At 50.5% G+C, this 19,866-nt stretch overlaps 1 protein-coding gene across 1 annotated transcript; it reads left to right on the top strand.

Annotated features, from left to right (window-relative positions):
- Window positions 1–943: 943 nt before the first annotated feature.
- LOC132072707 (zinc finger protein 345-like) lies at window positions 944–13,002 on the top strand. Its single transcript, XM_059471196.1, is given in 4 exon segments — window positions 944–1,003; window positions 7,658–7,723; window positions 7,877–8,913; window positions 12,202–13,002. Coding segments are annotated over 3 exon segments (1,860 nt in total). The 5' UTR covers window positions 944–1,003; window positions 7,658–7,701.
- Window positions 13,003–19,866: the final 6,864 nt, after the last annotated feature.

Here is a 19,866-nt window from a genome sequence, read left to right as displayed (position 1 = left end):
TTGCCTTTAGTTGCCGCTATCCAGTGTTACCATTTTACCCTGTATTTGTATCTCTCCCCGGCATACTCTGTATTTGTGCCCCTTTCCGTCTCAGCCCAGATTTGTATCCCTTCCCGTTCCAGACTGAATTTAAATGAGACGCTGTGGGAACTCCATGAACCCTCTCCGAACAACAAACCAGCACATAAACGATGACTTTACCCCAGCAGAACCGCACTAAATCACCCACCCTTGAGCAGAGCCGGATTCTGTCCTGCCCCCATAATTTTAATAGTGCTCAGCTTGGAGGATCCCCCTATGCTCCGAGCCAACGTTGCCTTCCTAAGGACTCTGGTGAGGACGGAAGCCCCAGCTGTGCCGAGAGACAAAGCTGCGCTGCTGCTGCTGCTGCTGCTCCTCCTCCTCCTGCTCAGCGCGGTCCTGTGGGAGCAGCGGCGCTGTGCGCGACCCCTCAGGTTCCGCACCCAGAGCTGTCTTTAATAAAGGCCTTTTGAAAGGAGCTGCTCTCCTGGCCCTGTTTATCACACTGCCAGAGCCCCCCCCAAACTCCCGCAGGACCATCCCAACACCCCCAGACCCTCCCAAGACCTTCCTACGACCCCTCCCCAAAACCTTCCCAGACCCTCCCACGACCACTCCGCTTCGTGATCCCTCTTAGGACCCATCCGCGCCCCCCAGGTCCCCCCACAATGCTCCAGGGCCCCTCCCCAAAGCCCCCCCGGACCCCCCCGGTCCCCTCTCAGGCCCCTCCCGCTCCTGTCCCGAGCCCGGCGGGTCCCGGCGGCGGCGGGGAACGGGGCGCCGCTTCCGGCTCGCGTCTGATTGGCTGGGCCGGCGCCGGGGAGGCGGGCCTTGCTGAGGGGAGCTGCGCCGTGATTCGTTAGTTCGGGGCCGTGCAGCGCGGTGATTGATTAGTTGGGCGGGACGCGCCGCTTTTGGCTGGGGGCGTCGGCGCACGCGGCGGAGGCGGGGGGAAGCTTGAGCGAGTCTGGGTCGTTCTCAGGTGGGTTTAGGGGGATCTGAGGGGAAGTGGGAGGGTCTGAGGGGATTTTGGGGGATTGTGAGAGGAACTGGGGGGTTGTGAGTTTGGTTCGGGGAGAAATTTGGGGGAGTCTGAGCGGATTTCATAGGGTTTTGGGGGGAATTGAGGAGTCTGAGTGGGATTTGGGGCAGTCTGATGGATTTGGGGGGGGTCTCAGGTAGGTCTGGGGTAAATTTTCGGAGGAAATGGGGGGGTCTGAGGGTCCTGGGGAGGTTTTGGTGTCCAGGGTAGTTCTGGGCCAACCTTGGGGGGGCTCTGGGCGGTTTGGGGTTCCTGGAGGGGTCCCGGGGAAGATTTGGGGGTCCCGGGGGTCCCAGGCCCACCCTGAACCGGGGTCTGGGGGTTTCGGGGGGAAGGGGGCACAGCAGGGATTCCCACCCCCCCCCCCCCCCCCGGTTTTTGGGGTCTCCCATGGTGCCCCCTCCCCAAAAAGCTCCGAGCGCCCCCTGAAGTGGCTCCTGTTCTACCGGCCGGTGCCCCCTGTTATGAATAAGAAGCTTGACTAGACCAATATTCAAGCAGCAATCAATTTATTATTTATTATGGTAAAGTATGAGCAATACAGCACCGGGTACAGTGGGGGAAGTTTTCTCTCTAACTGTATGCCGATAATTGATGGTTACAGGTATTTATAGGGGTAGTCATCAGCTTTTTTCAGTAGTTTCTATTTCTAATCTTTTACTCATCATCAATTTTTATTCCAAATTATTACATCACAATTCTATACACTATTGTGATTTAAATTTCTCAGGATGTATCTCAAAGGAGTATCCCCAGATGTTGATGGTCTAGTTTCCGAAAGAAGAAAGACGAATCCCATCTGGTGGGGTCCAGCTCCCTAGATGTGTGTCCACCTTTTAATTGCAGAGACTATAAATCTCATAACAGTGATGTCCAGCTTCTCTTTGGTTGAAACTATAAACTCTTGAGGTGATGTTCATCTTCCTTTCTCAAGCTGTTTTTCTCTGCTTCAATAAGGCGTGAGATAAGCATATTTCCTTTATATATATTCCAAAGCTATAGTTTCAAGGATACAAGTAATATTCTAAAATTATACTTCACAAAAAGGAACACCCTTAACACCTTAATTCCAATGCTCCTAAATCAACTAGGATTAATTGCAAACAAAAGATAGGTTCAAAGGCCTTTTTCCATGCTTTATTTTCCTCAGTTATTTTTAGAATTCACAACTATCCCATTGTCGATGTCCACACATTTCTCATTCGCAAGTACACGCTTTGCCTGTTTGTACCTGACATGAAACACAGCTTTGCATCTCACAGCCCTGATCCAGGACAGGCCCACTGAGTCTGGTGGGTTCTGGGGGGGGTTTGTGGGGATTTTGCGAGGGTTTTGGGGATTTTGGGGTGACTTTTTTGGGCTTTGGGGGATTTTATTGTCAGTTTCAAAGGAATTATTGGAGGTTTTGGGATGCAATTACTGGGCGAGAATTGCGTGATTTTTGGGCTTTTGTATTTTGGGGGATTTTATTGGTGTTGTGAGGGGTTTCTTGAGAAAGGATTTATTGAAATTACTTGGAGTATTTTTTAATTTTGGTGAGTTCCACTGGGATTTTCAGAGATTCTCTGGGGTTTTTGAGGGTTTTCTTGTAATTATTGGGGATTTTGATGGAATTTTGGGGGGCTTTTGGGGCATTCGCTTGGTGTGGGGAAGAGCTTAGAGGCACCAAAATCTCCTTAAAACCCCCAAAAGTCCAAATGAAACCCACTAAATCCCAATTAAATCTCTCAGAATCTCATTAGAACACCCTAGAATCCCAATAAAAGCCCACAAAATCCTTTGAAATCCCAATAATCCCAAAAATCCTGATTAAACTCCTCAAATCCCCCAAAAATGTCCCCAAAACCATAAAAAGTACCACAAAATCTCCCCCAAGATCCAAAGAAATCCTGACAATACCCAAAAAACCCCACAAAACCCCTCAAATCCCAACAAAAATCCCGAAAAACCCCAAACCCCCAATGAACCCCACTAAATGGCTCCACAATGCCAATGAAATGCCCCAAAATCTCCTAAAAATCCCAATAAAACCCCCAGAATCATTGAGAATCCCAAAAAATCCCAACAAAATCTCAGTAAAACCCCCAAAATTCAACAGAAGCCACAAAAATTCAATAAACCCCCAAACACCCCCAGAAAAACTATCACTTAAAATGCCAATAAAATCCCCCAAAATTCAAACCCCCCCAAAATCCACAAAACCAGCCACTCCCAGTCAATCCCAGTATGATTCCAGTCGCTCTCAATGCGGTCCCAGTGTAACTCAGTAAGGACTCAGCTGCTCTTACTGTGATCCCAGTTTGATCCCAGTTGCTCCCAGCATAATTCCAGATGTTCCCAGTTCCTCCCATTATGATCCTAGTTGCCCCAATTACAGTCCCAGTCGTGCCCAGTTGCCTCCAGGGTAGATTCAGTTTCCCCCAGCATTGTCCCAGTTGCTCCCAGCATGATCCCAGCTGTTCCCAGTGTGGTTCCAGTCCCCCCAGTATGGTTAGAGACACTCCCAGTAGGTTTTAGATACCTCAGAATGATCCTAGTCTTTCCCAGTTACTCCCAGTTTCCTCTAGCACAATCCCAGTTTCCATCTGTTGCTCAAAGGGTGGCCCCAGTTGCTCCCAGTATGATCCCAGTTGTCCCAATTCTAGTCTCAGTCCTCTCAGCATGGTTCCAGAACCTTCCAGCCGATCCCAGTTGCTCCCAGTGTGTCACATTTTCATCCCAACATGGGCCCAGTAGCTCCCAGTAACCCCTAGTCAGGTTCCATTCACTCCCAGTATAATCCCAGTATGATCCCAGTCACTTGCAGTCTAATCTCAGTTGCTCCCAGTCACTCCCAGTCTGATGCCAGTGCCCCCACTGTGATCCCAGTTGCTCCCAGCATGGGCCCAGCTGTTCCCAATGTGCTTCCATCACTCCAGTGTGGTTACAGACACTCGCAGTATGGTCCCAGTTGCTGTTATTTTATTTCTAGAGTCCCAGCTCTCAGCTGTCCTATCTTCTATTGCTGTTGTTGTATTTCTAGAGTCCCATACCTTCAGGCTGGTCTTCTCACACACAGCTCTTCACAGCAGTGTCGCTTCTGGGTCAAGGCTCCTCCAAGACTCTCTCTGCACAGCCAACCCACTCCCTTTTATCCCAGTTATCTTCATTAGCCACAGCAGCCACCCAATTAAGGACATCACAGCTGCAGCCCATTTACAATTAGGATCGGGGCACGGCCACTTATGCAATACATATATTTTACTAGGACTCCTACTATACCCACTCACTCCCAGTTGCCCCCAGTGTGGGCCCCGTTCTCCCCAGCATGGTCCCAGTTGTTCCCAGTGTGGTTCCAGTCCCCCCAGTATGGTTACAGACACTCCCAGTATATCCCAGTTGCCCCCAGCATGTCTGTAGTCATTTCCAGGCACTGCCAGTGGCCCCAGTAAGGTGTCAGTTCTCCCAGTATGATCCCCCAGTCATGCCCAGAATATCCCATTTGCCTCCAGCATGCATCCAGTCCTTCCCAGTTCCTCCAGTTTGCTTGCAGCATCATCCCAGTCTCTCTCACTTGCTCCCAGTAGCCCAAAGTGTGATCCCAGTTGCCCCCTTTCAACCCCTGTATCATCCCAGTAAGCTCCAGTTTGATCCCATTCACATGCCAGCTCTCCCAGTGTGGTCCCAGTATAATCCCAGTTGCTTCCAGTCTCTCCCAGTATGGTCCCAGCTGCCTCCAGCATGGTTCCAGTTGCTTCCTAGATCACCCCAGTCAGTCTCAGTATGATGCCATTTGCTCCATGCATGCTCCCAGTTGCTCCCAGTCAGGCCCAGTATGGGGTATGATGTGCAGGGTGTGTTCCCAGTCACTCTCAGATACTCCCAGTATTAGTCCAGTCCCTGCCAGTATGATCCAAAGATGAGCCCAGTGTGCTCCCAGTCCCTGCCAGTATGAACCAGTTGTGCCCCACATGGTTCCAGTTGCTCTCTTTTACCCTCACTTTTGTTCCAGTCACTCCCAGTATCTCCCAGTGTACCCCAGTTTCCTCCAGCATCTTTCCACTTCCTTCCAGTATGATCCCATTTGCTCACAAGCACTCCCAGTCAGCCTCAGTGTAGTGGCACTCACTGCCAGTATTATCCCAGTCACCTCCAGCATGATCCCAGTTCATCCCAGTTGAAGTCCAGCAGTTTCCAATCACCACCAGCATGCATCCAGTCACTCCCAGTTCCTCCTAGCATGTTCCCAGTTACTCACAGCTACTCCCAGTCACACTCAGCATCATCCCTGTCACTCCCAGTTTATCCCATTTCTCCCTAACAGGGTCACAATTGCTCCCTGCAGGCTCCTACTCACTCCCAGTATGATCCCAGCATGATCCCAGTCTCCATCAGTGCGATCACAGTCTGGCCTGACATGGCACTATGATCCCAGCATGATGTCAGTACATAGCAAATACAGTCCCAGTCACTCCCGGTACGATCCCAGTATGATGTCAGTATAAAGCCAGTACAGTCCCAGTCACTCTCAGTACGATCCCAGTATGATGTCAGTACAAAGCCAGTACAGTCCCAGTCACTCCCAGTACGATCCCAGTATGATCCCAGTACAAAGCCAGTGCAGTCCCAGTCATTCCCAGTACGATCCCAGTCCAGCCCAGTCCCTGTCAGTGCTGCCACTGCTGGGATCCCCCAGCCCTGTGTGCGTTCCCCCCTGGTGGATGTGCTGAGAGGAGCCCCAAGGGCCGGCAGTGGCCAGGCAGGGTCCCCAGCAAGGCCCAGTTTGGATGTGCAGCCCCCAGTTTGCCCAGTTTGCCTCTCCTTTGGCCCGGGCCGGGCTCCCCCCGTCCGCAGCGGCTGGGAGCAGCCGAGAGGCCCGCGCTGCCCATCCCGACCTGTCCCGGCTTCATCCCCGCTCCTGCCACGGGCTGCCAGGGCTGCGGGAACGGGGCACCGAGGGTGTGGCTGCTGCTGGGGGAGGAGGAGGAGGGAGGGAAGGCCAGGGATAAAGGGGGAGGAGGAGGAGGGGTAAGGGAGGAGGAGGAGGAGAAGGAATGGAAGGGGCAGGATGGAAGAGGAGAAGGAGGTGGGTATAACACAGAGGAGCTCGAGGAGGGATGGAAGAGGAGGAGCGGGAGGAGAAAGAGGAGGGAAGGAGGTGGGGTTACAGGGGAGGAGGGATGGAGGAGGAGAAGGAGGTGGGGATAAGACAGGAGGAGCGGGAAGAAGAGGCGGGACAAAGGCTGATCAAGGCTGAACAGATGGAACTGCGCTGCAGCCCTGCCTAAATTCGTAGCCCCCACCTGTGGGATCATCGTTCCCCCCCCCCCCCGTCGCGCCCGTTAGCGGGGAGGGGGACCCGGCCCAGACATCCCGGGGGGTCCCTGGGTTGGGTTTTTGAGGGGATGTTTGGAGAAAGAAGCAGTCCAAGGCTGATCAGAAAAGGCCCCTTGGGGGGACCTCGCGGGTGGCGGTGGCGGCTGCCGGCAGAGGCAGCCTGGAGGAACAGAGCCCTGTGTCCCCCAGGAGCCCAAAGTGGGGAGCCCAAAGAGGGGGGAGCGCCGCCATTGGCGGGAGCCTCAAGAGCCTGGAGAGGGGCAGGGGGGACTCCTTGGAGCCGCTGCAGCCCAGAGCAGAGAATGAGGGGAGAAGGGAGCCCGGGAGCCCAAACAGCCCCAGCATCCCGAAATGGGGAGAGTGAAGAGGGGGGAACTTTTGGCATTGCTGGGACTGCCAGCAGCCTGGGCAGGGCAGGCACTGAGGAGAAGGGGGACCACCAATCCAAGCATGACCCCAGCAGCTGGGACAGGGGGGAACCCTCGAACACCAGAGGCGAGGGACCAGCGATGGGGAACTCCTGGGAGGCTATTCCAGGGCTGAATTTTGGTGTTTGGGAGGTTTTTATGGAGCCCACGTGGCCAGTGAATTGTAGAGACGGACTTGGGCAGAAGGACATTCAAACTGAACATGTGTTGGGGAAGATGAAACAGGGAAGCCTCATAAATATGATTGTCTGGCAAAAGAATTTGAGAATATTGAAACTCTAAGCAAGATTGAGATGGAAGCAAGCTTTGAGATACCTTAGTGAACAACTGGAAAACAATGGTGTGGCCTGACTGAAGGTAATCCCCTTTTGTTGAAACAATTCCCTCTGCGTGCAGACAGACCCAGGGGTCATAGCAGACCCTACTAGCTCAGCAGAAGGGGTCCAAAGCAGTGTTTTTAGGGTTTAAAATGTAACACAGTATGGTGATGTAATGAATCTTACAGGCTGTATGTAAATGCTCTAGGATTTGTATCTTGTACTAGATTGGTTAGTGAGAAATAGAATATTCAACTCAGAAGAAGATTTATTGTATTGTAACAGGAAGCTTACTCTCTTACGCTCTTCCCCTCTTACTCTCTCACCCTCTCATCCTCTCTACCCCTCTCTTCTCTCGGGCCTGCTCCAACCTGTGGCTGGCAGCTCCAAGCAGGGCCCTGCACCCAGGCCCTTTGCAATAAACCTCAAGTTCCACGACCTGGCTTCAGAGATCTCTCGTCTCTGTCCGTCCCGACCGTCCTACCCCCCGACGCTCCTACAAACGTGCTCATCCCTTGTTTTCCCCAAACCAGGATATCCCATTGCCAACCCCTGGGATGCTGCGAGGAAGAGGAAGATGCCCCAGGACACTGAGGCAGGTGAGGAGGAAGTCAGTGCCCCTTTCCCCTTTGTGCTGCTCCGTCTCCCAGCCCAGCATGGCCCCGGCTGCAGCTCAGCCCTGGGGGAATCTCCTTGCCCTTGCCTGTGGCACGGAGGCAAATCCCATCCTGTCCTTGTCCTTCCTCCCCCAGAGCAAGAGCTGAGCTGGGAGGACAAATGCCCGCGGCAGAACCTGGTGAAAGAGGACGTTTTGAGCGGCTCCACAGCGCAGGAAGCCAATGGGGAGGAAAAGCCCTGGAGATGCTGCACGAGGAGGGGCTGCAAACGCAGCTGGCGGGGATCTGAGGGGGAAAGAGCCAACCTGGGCCGGGAAGGCGGCCGGAGATGGAGCCAGAGCTCGGAGCTGGTGGTCCATGAGCAGCTCCATGATGGGAAGAAGTCCCATACGTGCGTGGAGTGTGGAAAGAACTTCAGGTGGAACTGCGACCTGATCCTGCACCAGAGGACCCACACTGGGGAGAAGCCCTATGAGTGTGGGGAGTGTGGAAAGAGCTTCAGCCTGAGCTCCAACCTGACCAAGCACCAGAGAATCCACACTGGGGAGAAGCCCTATGAGTGTGGGGAGTGTGGGAAGAGCTTCTGTGGGAGCTCCAGCCTGATCAAGCACAAGAGGATCCACACTGGAGAACGGCCCTTCGAGTGCGGGGAGTGTGGACAGAGCTTCAGCCAGCGCTCCCACCTGATCTCGCACCAGAGGACCCACACTGGGGAGAGGCCCTACAAGTGTTCCAAGTGTGGGAAGGGGTTTCAGACCAGCTCCCATCTCGTCCGGCACTATCAGAGTCACACAGAGGAGAGGCCCTTCCGCTGCCCCGACTGTGGGAAGGGATTCAGGTGGAACTCCACCCTCGTCAGGCACAGGCACATCCACACTGGGGAGAGGCCCTACGAGTGTGATAAATGCAGGAAGAGGTTTCAGACCAGCTCCCATCTCCTCCAGCACTATCGGATTCACACAGAGGAGAGGCCCTTCCGCTGCCCTGAGTGTGGGAAGGGATTCAAGCACAACTCTACCCTCGTCAAGCACCGGCGCATCCACACTGGGGAGAGGCCCTACGAGTGTCCCCAGTGTGGGAAGAGCTTCTCCAGCAGCTCTGACTTGACCCGACACCAACGGAGGCACCGGTAAGGGAAGCCCTGCGAGTGCCCTGAGTGCGGGAAGAGCTTCGTGCGCTGCTTCAGCTCCATCCCCCACTGGAGAAGGCACTTTGGGCACAGCCCTGGTCACTCACATTCCCTGTGATCCATGTTGGCAACACACCTGGCAGCTTTTACTTTTGTTTTGGCCCTAATGTTTCTAGCTTCTCTATCTCTTTGCACTCCAAAAGTCAAGAGAGATGGATCTGTCACCTGAAAACCACTGAAATCCCAGTGAAAACAACTCAATCTTACCCAAAAGGGCTCAATCCCACCTCAAAAAAACTCAGTGCCGTACCAAACTCACTTGATTCCTCAGCCACCTAAGTAAGATGGGGCTGGGAGGAGATTGGGAGAAGTGGGATCTCAGTTAGAGCGGTGGGATGAGGATTGTGTGGAGCTGGGTGTGTGGGATGCATTTGATAACAAATAAAATTTTCAGACTTACTGATTTCTCTCCTGTTCATGTTCAGTCTGTTGCAGTTCTGTTTGCAGAGTGCCGCCTTCTCAGCTGATTGTGTTTGTTTCCCCTTTTCTCACCTGTCTCTCTTTGCCTGCTCTGTTTCTCTCTCAGTGTCTCCCTTGACCCAGGGACCACCATAGATCCTCCCCTGATTTAATTGACCCAGGCACCCCCAGAGACCCTCCCTATATTTAATTGCCTCAGGGACCACCAAATACCCTCCTTTGATTTATTGCCCCAGTGACCACCAAAGATTCTGCCCTGATTCAATTGACTCCATCCCTGATTTAATTGACCTCGTCCCTGTTTTAATTGACCCCTCTGCCACCAAAGACCCTCCCCATATTATTTATTACTTTATTTCCCAAATATTATTTTAATTCTCAGTCCCAGGAGCTGAAGTCCTGAAGGCTGGCAGGGAAATGTCTCTGTAGGATTTTGCTCCATTTGCCTTCAAGGGCGGGAACATCTTTTCCTGTCTGGGAGCTGGAATTCCAGCCTTTTGGAATGTATGCCGAGCAATACAGACTGGCATCAGATATGGACTGGGATCAAATGGATTGGGATCAAATGGATTGGGATCAAATATGGCCTGGGATCAAATAGGGACTGGGATCATATGTACTATCCCGAATTTCCTCATTATCCAAAAATTCCCATAATTCTGGAATTTCTTTTATCCCAAAATTCTCATTATCCCAAATTTCCCATTATCCCAAATTTCCCCATTATCCCAAAATTCTTGTTATCCCAAATTTCCCATTGATCTGGAATTTCTGTTAGACTGGAATTCCCGTTATCCCAAATTTCCCCTTGATCCCAGAATTCCCATTATCCTGGGAATTTCTGTTATCCTGGAATTCCCATTATCCCAGTTCCCCATTATCCCACTCTCCCAGTTCCCCCCATTATCCCGGTCCCCCACATTATCCCAGTTCCCCCCTTATCCCATTTTTCCTGTTATCCCAGTTTCCCCCGTTTTCCCAGTTCCCCCCCACCCCACTATCCTGTGCCTCCCAGTTATCCCAGTTCCCTACTCAGCAGATGCCTGAGAGACTGGAATCCTATGCACTGGGACAAACTGGAATGGGATAGCCCAGACTGGGATCCTATGGACTCGGATTATATGGAACTGGGATCCTATGGACTGGGATAAACTGGACTGGGATAGCCTGCACTGGAATCCTATGGAAAAGGATAAACTGTAATGGGACCAAACAGGGATTGGGACTGTATAAACTGGAACCCTGTGAAATGGGATCCTATAGACTGGGACTGCACAGACCATATGGATCTGGGCCATACACACTGGGATAAACTGGTCTGAGATTCTATGGACTGGGATCCCACCAAACTGGGATCGCATGGACCGAGACTGGAAATACAGGGATGGCATGGAAGAGGAGGGATAACGGAGATGGAGAAAGGATGGAAAAAAGAGGAGTAGGTGGGGTTAGGGAGGGGCAGGAGGAGGAGGAGGGGTAAAATAGGAGGGAAGAAGGAGGAGAAGGAGGGAGGGTCAGGGAGGAGGAGGAGGAGGGAGGGAAAGGGAGGGACAAAGGAGGAGAAGGAGGTGGGGAAATAGGAGCTCGAGGAGGGATGGAAGAGGAGAAGGAGGTGCGGTGAGGGAGAAGGAGGAGGAGAGGGGATGGAACAAGAGGAAGAGGAAGAGGAGGGACAAAGGCGGATCAAGGCTGAAGAGATGGAACCATGTGCTGGAGCCCTGCCTGAACTTGCAGCCCCCACCTGTGGGATCATTGCCCCCCACCCCCCCCGTCGCGCTGGTGAGCAGGGAGGGGGAGCCAGGCCCAGACATCCTGGGGGGTCCCTGGGTTGGGTTTATGGGGGGATGTTTGGAGAATGAAGCAGTCCAAGGCTGAGTGGAAAAGGCCCCTCGGGGAGACATCGGGGGGTGCCGGTGGCGGCTGCCGGCAGAGGCAGCCTGGAGGAACAGAGCCCTGTGTCCCCCAGGAGTCCAAAGTGGGGAGCCCAGAGAGGGGGGAGCGCCGCCATTGGCGGGAGCCTCAAGAGCCTGGAGAGGGGCAGGGGGGACTCCTTGGAGCCGCTGCAGCCCAGAGCAGAGAATGAGGGGAGAAGGGAGCCCGGGAGCCCAAACAGCCCCGGCATGCCGAAATGGGGAGAGTGAAGGGGGGGGAGCTTTTGGCATTGCTGGGATTGCCAGCAGCCTGGGCAGGGCGGGCACGGAGGAGAAGTGGGACCCCCAATCCAAGCGTGATCCCAGCAGCTGGGACAGGGGGGAACACTGTAACACCAGAGGCAAGGGACCTGGGAGGCTTTTTCAGGGCTGAATCTTGGTGTTTGGGAGGGTTTTCTGGAGCCCAGATGTCCAGTGACTTGTAGAGATGGACTGGTGCAGAGGGACCTTCAAACTCACCGTGCTCATCCCTTGTTTTCCCCAAACCAGGATTTCCTATTGCCAACCCTTGGCAGGCTGTGAGGAAGAGGAAGATGCCCACGGACACTGAGGCAGGTGAGGAGGAAGTCAGTGCCCCTTTCCCTTCTGTGCTGCTCCATCTCCCAGCCCAGCATGGCCCCGGCTGCAGCTCAGCCCTGGGGGGATCTCCTTGCCCTTGCCTGTGGCACAGAGGCAAATCCCATCCTGTCCTTGTCCTTCCTCCCCCAGAGCAGGAGCTGGGCATGGAGAGCAGGGAGGACAAATGCCCGCGGCAGAACCTGGTGGAAGAGGCCGTTTTGAGCGGCTCCACGGCACAGGAAGCCAACAGGGAGGAAAAGCCCTGGAGATGCCGCACGAGGAGGGGCTGCAAACGTAGCTGGCAGGGATCTGAGGGGGAAAGAGCCAGCCTGGGCCGGGAAGGTGGCCGGAGATGGAGCCAGAGCTCGGAGCTGGTGCTCCATGAGCAGGTTCATGATGGGGAGGAGCCCCACATGTGCGTGGAGTGTGGGAAGAGCTTCAGGTGGAACTGCGACCTGATCCTGCACCAGAGGACCCACACTGGGGAACGGCCCTACGAGTGTGATCAGTGCAGGAAGAGGTTTCAGACCATCTCTGATCTCATCCAGCACCAGCGCACGCACACAGAGGAGAGGCCCTTCCACTGCCCCGACAGCGGGAAGGGCTTCAGGCAATATATCTGTCTTGTCAGGCACCAACGCATCCATACTGGGGAGAGGCCCCACGAGTGTGAGGAATGTGGGAAGAGCTTCAACCAGAGCTCCAACCTGATCAGGCACCAGAGGACCCACACTGGGGAATGGCCCCATCAGTGTGGGGAGTGTGGGATGAGCTTCAGGGAGAGCTCCACCCTAGTCCAGCACTGGCACATCCACACTGGGGAACGGCCCTACGAATGTAGGGAATGTGGGGAATGTGGGAAGAGCTTCTCACAGAGCTCCCACCTGATCCGCTACCAAAAGATCCACACTGGGGAGAGGCTCTATGAGTGTGATAAATGCAGGAAGAGGTTTCTGACCAGCTCCCATCTCCTCCGGCACTATCAGATTCACACAGGGGAGAGGCCTTTCCAATGCCCCGACTGGGGAGGGTGGAAGCGCAACTCCACCCTCGTCACCCACTGGCGCATCCACACTGGGTAGAGGCCCTACGAGTGTCCCCAGTGTGGGAAGAGCTTCTTCAGCAGCTCTAACTTGACCCAACACCAACGGAGGCACCACTAAGGGAAGCCCTGCAAGTGCGGGAAGAGCTTCGTGCGCTGCTCCAGCTCCATCCCCCACTGGAGGAGGCACTTTGGGCACAGCCCAGGTCACTCACATTCCCTGTGATCCATGTTGGGAACACACCTGTTTGGTTTCCCTTTTGGTTCAACCTTAATTTTTTTCTCTTCTCCTTGTTTTTCCACTCTAGAAGCCAAGAGGGATCAATCTGTCACTTCAAAACCACTCAAATCCCAGTGAAAATAACTGAATTTTAACCCAAAAGGGCTCAATTCCACCTCAGATTGCTTGTTCCCTCCTGAAAAAAACTCATTCCCATGCCAAACTCTCCATTGCACAGCTGCCAGGGTGAGATGGAGTTGGGAGGAGATTGGTAGAATTGGGATCTCAATTTGGAGCAATGTGATGGGGATTGTGTGGGGCGGGCTGGGTGTGTGGGATGGATTTGATAGCAAATAAAACTTTCAGACTGTATGGTTTCTGTCCCATTCATTTTCAGTCAGTTCTGTTTGCAGAGTGCTGCCTTCTCATCTGATTCAATTTCTATAAAAATCCCCCTTTTAAAATCACGTAACCCAAACAATCCAAAAACCAATATCCAAATAAAACCACCCACACACAATTTTTTAAAAAATAATTTTAATTTTTCAAGAGTACTTAAGAATGTTATTGAAGTTTAATTGTTTAGTTAAAATGTTTGAGAAATTATAGTGGTGTTTGGTTTTGTGTTTAGTGTATTTGTAATATAAATTGGTTTACCAAGGTGTGTTAGATTGCATGTTAGTTTTTTTAGATATTTTTTATCTCAACTGTATTAGTCGTCGAGTTAAAACTTTCAAAAGTTATTTCTTGGTACATAATTTATTTATATTTATTGGTCATGTTATAGTAATAGTTATTGTTGTTTTGGATTGAATCATTATTGGAGTATTGTAAGTAAGAGTTGAAATGACTATATTTCATTTTCATTATAATGATTTCATTTTAATAATTATATTTTTCTTTATGATTTCATCCTAATTTTTTAAGATGATAGGAAGGAAGTTCAAGGGCAGGAACATTTTTTCCTGGCTGGGAACTAGAATTCCAGACCCTGGGAGTGTGTGCAGGACCACACAGACTGGGATCAAATATGGGCTGGGATCACCTGGACTGGGATCACGTGGATCAGAACCCTCCAGACTGGGACAGCCTGCAAGGGGATCAAATATGGACTGGGACTGTATGGACTGGGACCACACAGACTGGGCTGGGATCCTAGGGAGTGGGACCATACGGATCAGGATGACACAGACTGGGAGCAAATATAGGCTGGGTCCATTTGTTTAAGTAATATTGTTCTATAGTTTTTATTTCTGTTGTTAATTAAGCTCAGTGGAATAGCTGCTTGTGTTAAACTGCCTGCTTGGATGGGATAACATCCAACGCACACAGGATGAGGACACGTGTACAGATCTGCCAACTATCAGCACTCCCTGTCTGAAGGCAGAGTTCACCAAGGCCCAAAAGCTGGAGGTGATAAAGAGAAGGAGCCAAAACCACAGCCAAGAAACACACATGCTCTGAAAAGACAGACCCAAGGAGGGGCCATGTAAAATCATTCCTGGAATATGTAAAGTAGTTTATGGATATGCATGAGGGTCCATGAATATGCAAGAGGCTGAAAGGGAAAGGTATTTCAGGGGGATCCCTGAAGGTAACAGGGTGCTCCTGGCTGAGTGCCAAGATGCACCCGGCCGTGATAACCTTTGCTCCATGGTCCTGGTCTCCCATTGTCTTTTATTAAACCTTTTACATTTTCACAGGAGAGTGAATGCTTTTTTCACAAATGGAATCTCAAGGACACAAGGGTCAGTGGTTAAGGCAAGGCTCTGCTTTGACTAAGTGGGACCTCATAGGACACAGGTGCCACTGGGACATTGCCAGGTCTGGAAGGAACAAGGCTCCATTATTTCACAGCAAGGCCTCAGGGTTCCCTGGAGAGCGGCGTGACAATGACATCTTGGTGAACCAAGTGTCACCTGCAAACACAACGGGGCCTCATGGAAGCCAGGGGCCACTTGGATATTGCCAGGGCAGGTGGAACTCAGTGTCCATTGTGACACAGCACAGCCTCATGGAACTCAGCAGAGCATTGGGACAGCCTGGAATCTCATGGAGCCAAAGCTCTGCTTTGGCAAAGTGGGGCCCACAGGACACAGGTGCCAGCGGGACATTGCCAGCTCTTGTGGAACCCAGTGTCCACTGTGACACAGCAGAACCTCATGGAAACATGGGAACCACTGTGACACAGTGGAATCTCATGGAAGAAAGTGTCAGCTGTGAACGCAGCATGACCTCACAGAACCCAGGGGCAACGGGGACCGTGCTGTGGCTCGTGGGAGCAAGGGGCCATTGTGACACAGCGGGGCCTCCTGGAACCCAGGAGAACATTGTGGGCCCATGGATCCTTATAGAAGCACGGCCCCATTATGACAAAGTGTAGTGTCACAATGGTCTCCTGGGTTCCATGAGTCCTCACTGTGTTTAGAATTGACACTTGGTTCCCCAAGATTCCATAGCATCCCTCTGCTCTCTTGTGATTTGAGGCTGTGCTGTGTCACAATGGACACTTGCTTCCACCGAGGCTGGAGATGTCCCAGTGGCACTGGACTTCCATGAGGCCGTGCTTTGTCACAATGGGGCCTTGGTTCCATGAGATTCCATTGTCCCACAATGGTCTCCTGGGTGCCACGAAGCCTGCCTTTGTCACAGTGGAACCTTGCTTGCAGGAGCCTTGGCAATGTCCCAGTGGTACACAGGTTCCATGAGACCTTGCCGTGTCACAATGGGGCCTTGGTTCCATCAGGTTCCATTGTGTCACAGTGCTCTCCCAGGTCCCATGAGGCCTAAAGCAAAAGCTGATTTTTACTCGTTGCTTGCTAAACACAATGCAAAACCATCATCTGGCGGAGAAACTTGGGCAGAGAACAATTGGTTTAATTTGGAAAATGTCATTGATAGAATATGTTTTCTGCAACATGAATCAAAATTCAAAATGGGTAAAAATAAAAACATTCTTTGCTCAGTCCTCAGAGCATGTCTTACTGCAGCCATAGAAAACCGCTGTAAACGGAGAAGTGAAGAAATTATAATTATAGACTCCCTTCAAAATTTAGTTGAAATTTTGCAAAAACAGTTAAATGAGGACAGAAATGAAATTTACATGCTGCCAGCTGCCCTTAGGGAAGAACAAACCAAAAACATATACAAAATCAACTCCTCTACAGAGGAGGAAGAAAAAGTAACACCTTGCATTAAAAAAATTTATCCTTACAAAGAACTCGAGGCAGCAAAACAAAACTATTCTTACAAAGAATCTGAAACAGTTAAAAATTGTGGAGAAAATTGCTGTCCTCATTTGAGACATTTTATTAAAACTGAATATAATTATATTAATGATGAAGACCTAGATCCCCACATAACAACCAAACAAACACCATTCAGCGCTACCAAATTAGCTAAATTGAAAAAGGAATTCGGTCGCCTCCCCCACGAAACAGAAACAGAATATGTGTTCTGTGTGTCCCTCACTGGCGGAGACCAGATTAAGTTAACTGAACAAGAGGCCAGTGGTTACTGGGGACATCGTGTTTTCCTAACAACAGGAGATAAGCATGACTCCTGGTCTCTAACACAACATGCAGCCTATTGGGCTGGGGGAATAAATCCCTTGGAAAGGGGTGATCCCCTGGCATTTGTCAGTACCCCTGACAAGATCCTAGAAAGTGTACATAAAGCTGCATGTTCACAAATGATTCATGAGAAAAAATTAATTCCTGGTTTTGAATCCCCAATGCAATTGCCTGTGAAGCCTGAAATTATGACCCCTTTAATTTGTGGGCTTCCAGAAACATTGAAATCAACAGCAATCACTATTCAAAAAACAATTATGGCTTTAAGCCCAATAGATGGCCTGCATAGATTTCTTAACAACTCCACTGATCAGTCTGAGTCCACCAACACTGCACCATCACCCTATGCACCAACACAGACCTCCACCACACCATCTGATACATCTAGTAGCAGCCGTAAGATTTGGACATGGGGTGAGGTAGCAGTTGATTTAATAAATTATTGTAGACAGTATGGACCTGTAAAAACCCTGGAAGAAAAATCAGAAAAAACAAAAGGTGTCCGGTTTATGGGAACCCCTAACACTGAAAACACAGAACCAGGAAAACAAATTTCCAACAGACAACGTTGGTGGATACTGGGAATAAAGAAAGGGGTCCCCCAGGACATAATGGATGGTTTACCACTTGAAAAATTGCAGAAAATCATAACTAACTGGAATTTTAGGAGATCAAACACCCAGCATAGTGCACTGATCCCCCTCCCTCACCAGAAACTAACAAACACTCCTACCAATACACAGTTCAGTACACACAGTACATCACAGTGTCTCCCACAGAACACAGGCAATGAGCCAAAGTTAACCCTTCTCCAGTTTCTCCCTCGGAATCTGGGCAGTGAGGCTGTGTCTCAGCCTCTCCAACAGAACACAGCCAGCGAGCCAAAATTAACTCTTTCTCAGCTTCTTTCACAGAACTTGGACAGTGAAACCCTGGCTGTGTGTCTCCTGAAAAGCACCGGCAGTAAGCCGGAAGTAATTCTTTCGCAACTTCTTTCACAGAGCCTAAGCAACATAACTGCCCACCTGCCCGTAACCCAAAACACAAACAGTGAATCTTCACCAACAGAGCTTTCGGGAAACTAATATCTCCACCGCTTACAGGTGAGTGAAGGGGTGGAGGTTGGGTTTACTTATGAATGCTCACAAAAAATAAATCAGGAGACATGTTAATTACAGCAATTACAGGCCGCAAAATGTTCTGGTAACCTACATTGTTGATACGGGAGCCCAGATCTCTGCATTAACACATAGAGATGCCCAGAAGTGTGGAGTTGTTCCAAGAAAAAGGCAATGCTGCGTTCTTAATGCTTTAGGAACCATAGAACCCATGAATGTTGCTTTAGTCAAAGTAACACTCCCTGGAGAAGAAACTCAATTGGTTGTCAAAATGGCAATTGGGGACATCCCGAATGCTAGGGATGGATGTCCTTGCAGGAAGGCAGTGGCAAGACACTGAGGGTTTGCTGTGGTCTTTTGGCCCTCTGCCACTTAACATTAGGCTGCTTCAGACCCCACCTGCACTGCCTTACAGTAAAACAATCAATGTGAAACAGTATCCCTTGCCTTCTGGAGCTAGAGAAGGCATCACACCAGTTATTCAGGAATTGCGTGATCAAGGAATAATTATTAACACACACTCCCCATACAATTCACCTGTGTGGCCAGTCCGAAAGCCCAACGGGAATTGGAGGCTTACGGTCGACTACCGTAGGCTGAATGCCAACACTGACCCTCTGACTGCAGCAGTGCCAAATTTAGCTGAATTAATAAAATCAATACAAGAAAAAGCTCACACAATCATGGCAACCATAGATGTCAAAGACATGTTCTTCATGATACCTATACAGCCAGAGGACATGGACTGCTTTGCATTCACATGGGAGGGACAACAGTACACATTCACCAGACTCCCTCAGGGATACAAACACTCTCCAACACTAGCACACCATGCTTTAGCTAAGGATTAGAAAAAATACCTAAACCTGACACTATATCTGTGTACCAATACATTGATGACATTTTGGTAGGAGGAGAGGAAATTAAAGAGGTGGGGGATATCCAGCAGAATATAATCTCTCATCTGGAGAGCCTTGATTTAAAGATTCCCTCAGAGAAAATTCAAAAGCCTTCTCAGGAAGTAAAATTCCTGGGAATTTGGTGGCGATCTGGTAGCACATGCATCCCACCTGACACTTTAACTTCTTTAGAGCAGATGAAAATGCCTGAAAACAAAAAAGGCCTCCAGCAAGCCTTAGGACTGTTAGTATTCTGGAGGAAACATATCCCAGATTTCTCAATCATTGCTAGGCCCCTTTACAATTTACTAAGAAAAGGAGTCAAATGGGATTGGACTCCTTCTCAGGAGGAAGCACTGCAATTATTGATTTTTGAAGCCACTGCACATCAGGCATTGGGGCCCATTCACCCTAAAGACCCTTTCCAAGTGGAATGGGGATTTGCCTCCTCAGGGCTATCAATACACATCTGGCAGCGAGGTCCTGAGGGTCCAACACGGCCTGTCAGCTTCTTTTCCTGTGGTTTTAAAGATGCTGAGAAAAGATACACTACCTGGGAAAAAGGATTGTTTGTTGTTAGCTCAGCTCTCATTGAAGTAGAAAAAATCATACGGCAGCAAGCTATCATCTTGAGAGGTCCCTTCAAGGTAATTAAAGGTGTCACAAATGGGACCCCTCCACCTGACGGCATAGCCCAAAAGTCGTCAGTCAGGAAATGGTATGCTCAAATAGAGTATTACTGCAATAGCTTTTCTGTTACAGAAGGTGCTGCAAAATTCTTGGCAATACAAGACACTAAGAGCCTGGATAGTAGCCAAGACAAACCTGCTTCTGTAATAAAAGTAGCACCATCCTTCTCACCTGAAATAGCAGCAAATTGTTGGTTTACAGATGCTTCCTCAAAGCGGGAAGGAAAAATTTGGAAATACAAGGCAGCTGCCTTGCATATTTCATCTGGTGAAAATATTATCACAGAAGGGGAGGGCAGCGCTCAGGTAGGAGAACTCATAGCACTCTATAGTGTTTTCCAGCGTGAGGCACAAAACACTTCTCCTGTTTACATCTATACTGATTCATATGCGGTATACAAAGGCTGCACTGAGTGGCTCCCTTTCTGGCAACAGAATGGCTGGGAAGTTAACACAATCCCAGTGTGGCAGAAAGATAAATGGAAAG

This window comes from Ammospiza nelsoni, chromosome 4 (assembly GCF_027579445.1).
Source record: "Ammospiza nelsoni isolate bAmmNel1 chromosome 4, bAmmNel1.pri, whole genome shotgun sequence".
NCBI lineage: Eukaryota > Metazoa > Chordata > Aves > Passeriformes > Passerellidae > Ammospiza > Ammospiza nelsoni.
This window is presented reverse-complemented; position numbering and strand designations above follow the sequence as displayed.